The sequence below is a fragment of the Limanda limanda genome, chromosome 4 (genome assembly GCF_963576545.1).
Source record: "Limanda limanda chromosome 4, fLimLim1.1, whole genome shotgun sequence".
In the NCBI taxonomy this organism is placed as follows: domain Eukaryota; kingdom Metazoa; phylum Chordata; class Actinopteri; order Pleuronectiformes; family Pleuronectidae; genus Limanda; species Limanda limanda.
In genome coordinates, this window is record NC_083639.1 from 26,367,352 (window position 1) to 26,379,580 (window position 12,229).

General features: G+C 45.2%; 1 protein-coding gene across 1 annotated transcript in view; it reads right to left on the reverse strand.

Moving 5' to 3' along the window:
* Positions 1–2,676: 2,676 nt before the first annotated feature.
* Positions 2,677–12,229, reverse strand: part of LOC133000524 (plasma membrane calcium-transporting ATPase 1-like) — an 80,312-nt gene continuing 70,759 nt past the window's right edge. Inside the window, exons 17-21 of the mRNA XM_061070469.1 lie at positions 11,433–11,646; positions 11,099–11,310; positions 10,552–10,659; positions 9,048–9,230; positions 2,677–3,057 (exon numbers count right to left, since the gene is read on the reverse strand). Coding sequence (XP_060926452.1) covers positions 2,812–3,057; positions 9,048–9,230; positions 10,552–10,659; positions 11,099–11,310; positions 11,433–11,646 — 963 coding nt within the window. The 3' untranslated portion in view covers positions 2,677–2,811. The remainder of the gene's footprint in view (positions 3,058–9,047; positions 9,231–10,551; positions 10,660–11,098; positions 11,311–11,432; positions 11,647–12,229) is intronic.

The window sequence follows — 12,229 nt, forward strand, 5'->3', positions numbered from 1 at the left end:
CACATCGCGTGTAGTGTGTCACAACATTTAGATCAAGTGGGAAAAGGGGGCTGATGAGAATAGATTGTAGAGATTCCAATTGAGCGGCCGACAGGAAGTAAACAAGTCACTGCAGATTTCTGAGCCCTAACATCATGTGACCAAGACGACACACGTGGCATAAATATTTAGCGAGCTGTAAAAAGAGTCCACGGTAGATTCATCTCATTCATGTACTGTACTGTCACCAAACTCGTCAGCCTATACATATATATTCATATATCTCCAAAATATTAAAAAGTACTTAATATAAAAATACAGAAGAATTGTAAAAAATGAGCAAAACATTGAATTTTTATATGAAAACCATGCAAGAAAGATTCCCCATTTAGTTAAATAGTAACTTTAAGATTCTGGAAAGCAAGGGAATGAAAGGGAAGTGGTCGGATGAGAGAAGCGCAGGCGAACTGCCGCCCACTCGCTTTTCATGTAAACATTGTAGAGGTCCTTTAATCTTGGATTCGGCAGTGACGACTGAAGATTTGCTCCTTGCTTTTTGGTCATGTTTGGAGTAAAGGGCCGGGAGGGGGGAAGAGGGGGGGGGGGAGTCGTGGGTGAGAAAGTCCAAAGGAAACCTCGAGAACAATGGAGATAAAAAACAATACAGACAACCTATAAAATATGGCTCTGAGTTACATAGAAAAAGCTCGTCAGCGGGGGGGGGAAGAACCTAGTCGTGACAAAAAGTGGGAATATGGCAGTAGTAGCTCGTCACCACGGTAACGGGTCGCACACCGGCTGATGGCCGCTGGTCGGACTAAGAGGGGGGTTAGACGCTTGGCTGCTTCTGATTGGAGGATGATTCCTTCTTCTTTTAATCTGCGGACAACGGGCAGGAAGTACAGAGCGGCAGCCAGGTCACACAGTGGATTTAACTCTACAGGCTGAAATCATCACGACTTCCATTAACCTCATCGGGCCGCCACACTGACGTCTGTCACTCCGACCCAGCGGCAGCAGGGAGGGATGAAGATGATGATGAGGATCAGACTCCTCCTCCTCTGCTGCGGCTGTGGGAGGTCACTGACAGCCAATTTAGTTTCTGTTAGTAAAATCGGACAAACGAGGGAAACATGGGATGCCGTACTAGGATTGGTCTTAGACACAGACACACAGTCCAGAACCTGTTCGGAGATATGAGAATATATTGTGTCTGTCGAACAGGACGACCTGCAGCGCCGAGCCAATCAGACTCATCGATACTTTCAACGGAAATGTTCTCGTTTGACACCAAATTTAAATCTCTGCGTTTTTGTGATCTGAAGAAATCTAAAGAGGACGAAACAGTGGGTCATCGGGCCTCTCACCAACGACTTAATGTACGAAATTTAACAGACCGAGATGGAGAAAAGATGATAAATCAGATTTCAGACACGTTTCTGTCGCTGTATTTGTAATTCTCACATTTCTCACACAGCAGCCAGACGTTGGTGGGTTTTCTGTGACCGGTGTGAAAACGGGTTGAGAGGAGCAGCAGAGCAGACTGGGGCGAACCCAGCTTTCGCCCAATGTGGGCTGTGATGTGTTCTGGCAGCTTCCAACCCGGCACTGGTGAATCACTTTCCTCTGGACCACGTGGACTCTACACAGATTGCACTTCGCCTACAAGTGAGCGGGCGTGTGGAGAAGGTCCGGAGACACCCACCGTCCTGCTGTCGGGCGTGAGGAGGCTGTAGCTGAGTATCGATGAGTCTGTTCTTGAGCTGTGGTGGAAACAGGAAGTTCGGTCCGACAGAAGTTCTCCGAACAGATGCTGCTGCAGACTAACACACAGATGGTCGACTAAACAGAATCCCAACTATTCATTCCAAGTTATCATGCGACTCAACACGAATGAAGCAGAACATGCATCGTACTAGAAGGGGGGGGGTGATCCACGCGGCTGTGTCCTATCAGCGCTGTGGATCTACTAAGGGCGGGAAAGGGAGGGGCAGAGAGAACCAGGACCCTGACTGGATGAGATGAGGTCAGACGCCGTGGTTTTTCGATATTTTTGGGTAATAAAACATTCGGTTTCTCCACATGCAACAGCAGCGAAAAAAAGAAAAAGAACCAAACACGTACAGACACGATAAAGGGAGGAACATCTTTTAAACAGCTGAACCTTGACGACTGTAGTGTCACACTCACAAGACATTCTCAGGAGTTGGAATCAACCATCGATCAACATTCGTTTAGAGGTTTTCAAAGAACAAACAAAATGCTCACGTTCTAAAAAATAAAAAAACGTTTAAATCAAAAATAAAATTAAAAAGGTTACATTTTTTTTGCACATTTTCTGCCTAAAAATCTTCTGATCACCAAACACCGGCTGTTAGCTGTGTGGAAGAGCGGAAGCGTATGTACATGAGAACCACTGCACGCGTTGAAAAGTTCGGTGCCGTTTGTCGCGAGAAAGCGTAAAAAGCGGGAAAATGAAGCGAGAGCAGAAACACGAGAAGCTGCTGCGAGTCCCGATCGAAACCAACGTGTTTAAAAGCTTTTTCCAAAAGGATCATCAGGTAAAAAAAAATACATGAATGGACGACAGGACGACAAGCCTTCCGCTGCGGAGGAGACTCCACCCTCCACTGATTGGCGTGTGTGGTGGGTGGGAGGGGGCGGGGGGGGGGGTGGGGGTGGGGGTGAAGACGACGTGAAGCGTGTGCGCGTGCAGAATGACGGAATGAGCGGAGCGATGACTTCCCTCCTCAGAGCGACAGTTCAGTTGGTGGGATGACACGTGATGCTGATGAAGAGGAGGGAGGAGGTGGGAGGAGGAGGAGGAGGAGCTCAGATGGATGGCTCGTGGCTGCGGGGGGGGAGGGCGCTGGGCGGCTCTCCTCCTCCTCCCGTCGCCCCAGAGGAGGCGCTGGGAAGGGACTCGATCTCGTCGCCGCTCTCCTCGATGGGGGGGCAGCGCGCCTCCTCCTCGGACAGGGGCACGAACTCGGGGTGGGCCATGAAGCTGTGGATGGAGCTACGGGACTCTGGGCTCTCCAGCCGCAGGGAGCTGCGGAACGCGTTCACCACCTTAATCTGGAACAAGGAGAGAGAGGAAAGGTCAGAGGTCGAGCAGGACGATAAGCAGAGACCCTATGGTTGGGGGGGGGGCAGATGGGACACGTGGTGGATGATGTATCTGGGGGGAAGGGGAGGAGCAAAACCACGAAGCACAAGGGCAAACTGAAGTCGGCTGGATGAGAACATGGAGGTGGAGTGAGGAATATTCACGGCACATCAACACAATAAGTACAAAACAAAAGAGGCAACTGAAAAATAAACTGTAACAAAAAACCAGGCAGGTGGATGTGGAGGAATGTGGAGGGACATCAAACACACACATAATATATCACACAAGTCTGACATTAACACAATCTGCTGCTTCTGCTGCGTTGTCTTCAGAGGATGTTTTACATTTTATAACATTTCATCAAATATAAGAAAATAGCATTGTTTTTGGGTTTTTCAATACCTGAGAGAACATGAGTTAGGATACTCATGTTCTCTCAGATGAGAGACATCCTGTTAAAGCCCTATGAGACAAATTGTGATTTGTGAATATGGGCTATACAAATAAAGTTTGATTGAATGATACGTCTCTCGAGAATGTGATGAACACAAGGTTCGAGGTTCTGTTAGTTCACTGAACTTTGAATAAACAGGTAAACAGCTCGTTCTGCAGGAGTCTGATGGACCAGGATCCTCTGTGGGTTTATCTTACTTAAGTGGTGCAACAATAATAAATATAAAATAGCTTAAAGTCAAATTTAATATTAAATAATATTAATTAAAAATAAACAAAATAAATGAAAGAAAACGACTGACATACAGGGGAGTTATGACTCCTGGTAACGAGTGGGAACTCAGCCTCAGCAGTGTCATCAGCATTTCAAACGAAACCCAGTCCCAGCAAACAACACACACACACACACAAACAACACACACAAACAACACACACACACACAAACACACACACACGCTCGGGAAAAGCGACAAACACATGCACACTGTTAAGCATTTATAATCACATTCAGAGCCAGAAACGTTTTGTCCTCTGGCTGCTCTCTCTCTCTCTCTTTCTCTCTCTCTGTCTCACTCTCTCTTTCTCTCTTTCTCTCTCTCCGCTCGCTGCCTAAAGTCGCCGCCTCTGATGAATCCAGCGAGGCTGCAGCTGATCACACTGATTCACACACACCAGCACACACTCTTCATTATAATTAATAATCCTGCAGTTCAAAGCTCTCTATTACCGAACCACAGGAGAGCTGCAGGCTGAGCACTGCAGCTTAGAGCATACATGCAACCATCACACACACACACACACACACACACACGTACACAGACACACACACACACACACACACACACACACACATGCACACACATGCACACGTACACACACACACACACACTCACAAGTTAAAAAGCTCTCGGCTGTTAAACCATGAGAGACTTGCTGAGCCTGACAGATTTAACCCTGCACAGGATTAACCCATAAAATTATCTTGGTGCCCAGGCTGTCGCCTCCAAGAAGAAAAGAAGAAAGGAAAAACAACAAAAGAAATAGGACAGAGGATTTTTTTTTTCTCCTTCTTCTCACTGACACGAATCTGAAGATTTCACATTATCTTTGTCTCATTGGCCACATGTGCCAACAGTTGTGATCTGTCACTGACTCCTCAAGTCGCATCAGGGTCACAAGTCCACATGCAGGAGGGCGAGCAGCAGGCGGAGAGGAAGTGATGACGAGTATCAAACACACACAGGGATTAGGATGGAGAGAGCGACAGGCACAGGAGGTGAAGAGGAAGTAGAGAGGGATGGAATCAGAGCAAGAGATGGGAACAGGTTGTCTGCAAGTTCAACTAGAAGGAATTCACTTTTTCACTTTCTCTACCCGAGTGAGAATATGTGTTTTTTTACATTTACACAGATTTCCATTAGAATAATTAATGAATCATTGAGAGAACAGATATCTATAAGTCTTTGTGTTGTGTTGCAGCTGGATTGAATGTAATGGAACTGTTGTTGCTTTACTGAGTTGCCGTCTTTTTTTTTTAAGCAGGATTACGAAAAAAACGGATTTCCACTAAACTTGGCTGAAGGAATGGAGCCTGGGAAAAAATCCCATAAATGTTGGTACAGATGCATATTAGGGGTTCACTCCTCTGCTTCACTTGTTTTCTGTTTTCTGCTTCTTCAGCTTCACATTAAAAAGTTTCACAGGAAACATCAGACGTGCTTTTATTGTGAAGTAGCTGCAGACAAATACAACTGAGTGGACACTGACATTTCCTCTGTTAGGAGATTTTTCTCAGCAGCATATTTGTAGTCAAATGAGGATCCTCTCATTACAGAAAATATAAAGCAGTGACATCTGGAGCATCTTTGTACTGATGAAATTATTTTGAATCAGGATGCAACAACTCCTTGTCAGCATCTCTGACTGTGAAGGTCACACGTTCCCTCCACCTCATCATCAGGTCCAACTTCATGTGAGTTCCTATCGTGTTTTTCTTTAACCACTGAGTTGTTGTAACTACTAGGAGATGTCAGATTAGTTCAGGACGTGCAGACACCCGGTGATGACAGAGCAGAAGTCAGAGTTTCATGCAGTGCACACAGAGAGAAAGGAGAAACAGAGTCCAGCCGGGTGAAGCGAGAGGTTAGCTGGCCTCCGGGCACCGACTCACTGCCTGCAGTGGAGGAGGAAGCAGCAGGGGGTGGAGCCCCGGCCGAGTTGGTGAGAGAGGAGGAGGAGCTAAGCCCTACGTGGGTGGGGCTAGAGAGAGTTTTGGCGGCAGTGGCATCATTGTGCTGGCTGACGACGGACGGCTGGCGGCGCAGGGCGCCTGGCACCGCCGCCTGGCCCGTCTGGAAGGTATAGACCACATCCATCTGAAGGAAGGACAGCCACAGCACACAGTTAGAGAGCAGAGACAGAGAGAGAGAGAGGAGACAGGACACCAGAAGGAAGGAGACACTTGTAGAAAGGTTACAGAAGGTTTTAAAAAGGCTGGAAGGTGAAGTTGTCATAGTTATTATAGTTATTGTCTAAAGTGAAACAAGCAGCAGACAGACAGAAGAAGAAACCCAGGTGATGAGATGTTCCTCCAGAGGGAACGGGATTCAGGTGCTGTTTTCCAGGAGAATTGACGGCAGGAGCATGACCCAGAGAGTTAATCAATCCATTAACTTGAATAGGAAAACAATGGCTGTTGATAATGTTGTTTCTTCCCAGGTCACCAAAACTCTCATTTCACCCAAATCTCTTTCTCCGAGTCGGGATAATAAACCTCAGCATGTGTAAGTTGAACTCGTCTTTGCTCGATTAAACGTCGTCTCCGAGGTCAGAGTCTCTCACAGACCTCATCTCCATCTGGTACAAACCTGTGATCCGCCGCTATCTCAACTCTCCCTGTGTGGTAATTGGATCTTAATACACAAATTAATTAGGCACAGAAGTGTCTCGGGTCAAATGCTTCTATTCTCGAGGCATCGCTATGACTTGAATCAGGGTCGTTCACCAGAAGGACACACGTTCCAGTACCCGGGCTAACTATGCTAATGTTGAGAAGAGAAGATTAAACAGTGGAAAGGATTTCGAGAACTAGTGCTGGTCTGGTTTCCATTGTCAGTGGTGTATTTATATATCTCTCCTCTTGTTGCCCTTGCCTGATGACACATTTGTGAAACATTTCCATCAGCACTTCATTACTTTCTTATATAAACTTGCATTTGATATCACAAGGGCACTTATACTTATTTGTCCTTTTTCTTTTAAATATGCAAACATTTGATTTATTTTCTGAAATAGAAATAAGGGTCTTGTGAGCGTTCTATATTTTTGCCGGTGTAAAGAAACTTCCCCATGTTCCCCGACCTTGGTTTCACCCTCCAGTTTCTACAAGTCAGACGGCTTCATCAGCTTCTGATTGTGGCCTGAAGCAGAAAATCCAAACAAATAGATTCTTACTTCTGTCAAGGTACCAGTGGATTGTTTCTCCATATTCTAACCCATTTACTGAAAAATACAAAATCACATTTTCTTTAATCCAATCTTGGGCAACAGTGGCGATCTGTTCTGCAGCTGAAAGAAAGTATCGAGCTGACAAAGAAGATGGAGAGACAAAAGAACGTGAGACAGGAACAAAACCAGGAAGAGGATGATGGAGTGATAAGGATAAAGGTTTTAAAAAGTGAGGAGAAGGAGGAGGAAAGATTGAGAGGAAAACGCAGTAAGAGAGAGAAAGCTGTCAATTACTGAGTCGCAGACAAAAAACGTGAGCATCCAGAGGAAGCTCAGATAGGAGGGAGGGATGAAAAGAGGAAACAGAGCAAGGAAGAAAAGCTTTGTGAATCCGGCTGAAAGGAGTGGAGGCTGGAGAAAGAGGAGAAACTGTGTCACTTGGAACGACTGATAAAGTTTCAGCAGTGAGTGCCGCTTGTACCAATTATTCCCCCACTGTGTTTGACTGTCGAGGCGTTGAGCGGCACAACGCTGCCCACCAGGATTAGAGAGGAGGAGGAGGAGGAGGAGGACAGGAAGAGGAGCACGGAGAGATAAGAACCTAATTAGCTTGCAGCCTTTCGTCGACTCCCCCTCCATCCCCTCATCCTCCCATCCCAAAAGGACGACAGACCGATATAACAGATACTTGAAGAGAAAGCAGAGAGAGCTTCCACAGGTTCTCCTGATGAGAATCATTAGCATTCCAGAAAACAGATCTTGTTTTCGCTGCCTCTTCTACAACAAGATGTCAACCACGGTGAGAACTTTCTAATATCAGAACCATGTAAATTATGTGAACAACAGTCAGTGGACATATTTATAAAGTCATATTTTCAAACTGTCCCGCGTCAAACAATGTTAATCCTATAATCGTGGCCTACACTAGAAATCAACTGTTCCAAGTGACAGTTTGCAAATAAACTTCTGGCTCATAGACGACTTTCAAGATGAGAGAATCATTTTTACATATAATAATATTAAAATCCATAAATATAATTGTTGCAGGAATGTGATTTAGTAGACAATATAAGATCCTGAGATAGTGTTCATTGTTTGTGGAAAGGAAACCTTCAGCTGATGTTTTGTCTGTTAGTTTGAGTCTTCGGGACTTTTCAGTGAGTGGAGACGCTGCAGCAGAGGTCAAACTGAAAAAAACTCAGGAGGACGCAGCAGAAGAATATATTTGTTATTAATAATTCAGATGTGTTAAGCCTCTGGCCGCAATAAGCAGAAGTTGGAGCAGCTCTGAGAGGAAGACACCTGACCTCTGTGTGTGTGTGTGTTTGTGTGTGTGTGTGTGGGAGCACAGCGTTGGCTGCTGTTCCTTCAGGTGGGTGTTAGCATCGAGGCTAACGAAGCCCATAGGGACTGAATGGGACTGCTTGTGGACAAGCTAATGCTCGGTGCATGTTGTTCTATCCTGTAGGAGGATGGTAACACACACACACACATCTAGCAATGAGTCACTAGAGAAGAGAGAGATGTGATGGGAGGGTTCCTCTACTCAGGGACGGCTGCTAACCAAAGATTTTCTTATCGACTAGTTAGTCGTTGTAGCATTGAATGATTTACTTAAAAACATATTTTTGGGGGGATGTCAGAAAATGTTCCAGGCCTGAGACTGAATGTTCGAAGCTTCTTACGGGAAAACACAAAACCATGAATATCAGCGTTTTAAAATATAGTTTTTGTGTTGATGCATGGGCTTGTTTTTGATTTTTGAATTCCGACGGGAACCTGAACACACACTGACTCATGTGGACTTGTGTCACCGTGGAGACAAAGACTTACATCCCGCCTGGGGGCAGATGGGGGGGGTTAAGGTTGGTTTGAGGGTTTAAGGTCAGATATTACAGTAAAGGGCGAGAGAATACATTGTGTGGGTTAGTATCCCGAGTCCAGTGTTTCCGTGGCAACTGATACTTTTCTGCAGCACTGACAGAACAGAAAATTGAATAATTATACATTATCTTAAAGTGAATAAGTTGGACCTGGCCGGGTCCTGGGGTCGTACCTGGGTCTGGATGCGGTTCAGACCTCTGAACCAGAGGATCTGGCCTCTCCTCAGCTCCATCTCGGCGTGGTCGATCTCGTCGTCGTTCTCCTGCAGCTCCTCCGGGTGCATCTCCTCCTTCGTGGTGCCGTGACCGGCCTCCATCAGGAACTTCAGGTGGTGGGTGGGGATCGCCGAGATCAGCTGAGTGTGACAAAAAAAGAAGTTTTGTTTTACTCAGTCAGTAAATTACAGACAAATCTTGATATGGGTGTTGCAGAGTTTCTGTAACACCCATTGCAATTTTTCCACATGACTATGTCACGAATCCTTAGTAGGAAGACTTATCTATATAATATACGTTTAGCCATTTCTATGTATAATTATATATTTGGGACACTACCTGTTTTGGAGTCTCATACAAACCACAGCCTAAAGCGTTTGGATGCATGTTATCTTTCAATGTTTTTAGTCTTTAACGAGTCCCTCAGTTTGATATAGGTGTAATAATAGACTAGAATAGTACTCAGAAGAGTTAAAATTCTTTTTTTAATCAAGACATGAATTATTACCTATCTCAAAATGTGAAAGAAAGAAAATAATTTATAATAATTGTGGCAATCTCATGAAACGAAAAAAACAAAAACAACCCTGAAATATGTTCGAGGTTCGACAAATTAATTTTTCATAAAAAAGACTAATGATCTCTAAGTTATTTGTGTAATAAATCAACAATTATTGAACTATTTTGCTGCTAAATTCTTTATAACAAGGAAACATTCCTTAAGTTCGACTTTTAAAAGATCCTGTTGACACGTTTAATTTGTGTGAAGCCCGACATGGAGGTGTTGGCTTTATATCATATCGTGTTACCTGTATTGTTTTACCGCTCCTGACTTGTTTGTTCATTGTACTAATACAAAAGGCAGGAGAGAGACACCCAGCCTCCTGCTGCACATCAGCTTTTTATATTTCTGTTGCCTTCCCCTCCCTCCCTCTCTCTCCCTCCCTTTCTCTTTCTCTCTCTGTTCAAAACAGAAGGTGTTTTACCTCTAACTCACACACCTCAGATCGCTCGGTTTCTGTCAGCATCTTTCTGTCTCTGCCCTCCGACTGAACCCACCACGCTCCTGACAACTTTCTTTTTCCCATTTAACATATGCTTTCCAAGCCTGTGTGTGTTTGTGTGTGCGTACATGTGAACCGCACCACGCGTGTGGGAGTGTGCGTGTGTGTGAATGCACAGAGGGACTGACACGCTGGGTTTGTTTTCGCTCAGTGCTCATATGCAGGAGTCGCGCTGCTTTCATGTGCGGAGCTCATTACCATGGCGATGGTCGTGATGGCAACGCTGCAGCGGCACAAGTGTGACAGGCAACAGTTTGCTGCCACAAACCTCATGAATCCACCTCCTCACTCTCGCCTCAGTGTATATTTATCACTGTCAGATCTCAGGGGGATTGATCCAGTTCTGACGCCGTCTGATGAGAAAATAAACAGCCGTGGTTGGGTTTCTGGTTCTCACCTGACCCCACAGCAGCTCTCCCACTCCGATGAAGACGCACCACAGCCACAGGTCGATGGTCAGAGCTGTGCAGGAGAACGGCTTCCCCCCGAACTGGACGATGACGATCTGAGGAGGAGAAGAAATGAAGGACGTGTGAGCTGCATGAACTCTGACGTCAGTACTTTTCTGAACTGATCCTCCTAAGTCGTATTGTCTGTGTCCCCAGAAGCCGGAGATATTTTCTCTCTCTTTTATTCCATCCTGCTCCATTGTTGTAAAAAGCAATGACAAGTTCCGTTATAACCATGAACACACACTGTAGGTTATTAATATTCAATCCTACAGTCACTGTTCCTGCTGCCCCAAATACTCAGAGAAGCAAATGTGAATAAATCAGTGACGTCCCTAATGACTTGTGTAGACAGACCTTTATTGTCTCGGTCTTAATGCACGTTATTCAGAACCTCCTCCAACCTCCCTTGATATTAATAATTTCACATAATCAATTTTGAATTGGAATTGATCCATGAAAGAAAAGGTTTAGATGAGGATAATGATGCGTTACCTGCAGGACGAAGGTCCCCAGGACCACGCTGCAGAAGATGGGATTCTTGTAGATGCCTTCGAACACGTTCCTCTCTCCGTGGATCTTCCTGGCGTTGATTTCATTGAACAGCTGCATCATGACGAACACGTTGAACACGATGGTGTAGTGCTCGGACGGCGGTGAGTGCAGGGGAGTGTTGCGGCCGCTGTCGATGTCGAAAATCTTCTCACCTGAGAAACGACAACACAGGAGATCAAGAAACGATAAGTAACTGTAGGTGAGCTGGGGAAGAGGCTGGTTGAATGGCTCGTCTGGTTTCCACAGCCAGTGTGATGTTTGTTGCATCACTCACCAGCGAAGAGCAGAGTGAAGATGATGACGAGCTGGTACACGGCGTGGCCCAGAATGTTCTTCATCATGGTCCGGGAGATGAGAGGCTTGTTGCGGCCGTAAGGTTTGCGCAGCAGCAGAGACTCGGTGGGGGGTTCGGTGGCTAGAGCCAGAGACGCCAGAGTGTCCATGATGAGGTTCACCCACAGCATCTGCACGGCCTTCAGAGGAGAATCCTGCAGGAAGAAGGGATTTAAATATGAATGTTAAACAAACAACAGTAAATAATAAACCGAAGTCACCGCCTTGTGGTTGAATGTGTCCACCAACCAGGGCAGACTTGAGATGTCATGTTCAAGAGGACAGAACTTTGACCACCAAATTCTAATCAATCAAGAAATTCCCTCAGGACAGTGTTGAGATATCGTGTTCTCAAGTACAGGATTGATTGTCAACCCGAAAACATACTGCCTCCGGCCATCTTGTTTTGACCAGAAGTAAAAACTGAAGTGTAAACATGATAAAATGATTTAAAGTAGGGCTGGGCAAGTTAACTCGTTTTAATTGAGTTAACTCAAGTGATGAGTTAACTCGATTGTTTATCCGCCAATTATTTTCTTTTTTCCTGTTCTGCAGCAGTCAGCAACAGACTTTCACAAAATAAAAGCCTGACTTTCACAATAAAACAATAAATAATCAAACCTGAGTTAATGCGAGATAAAATAATTAATCGAGTTAACTCATCACTTGAGTTAACTCGATTAAAACGAGTTAACTTGCCCAGCCCTAATTTAAAGTTAATCATCCTGACCTCCAGCG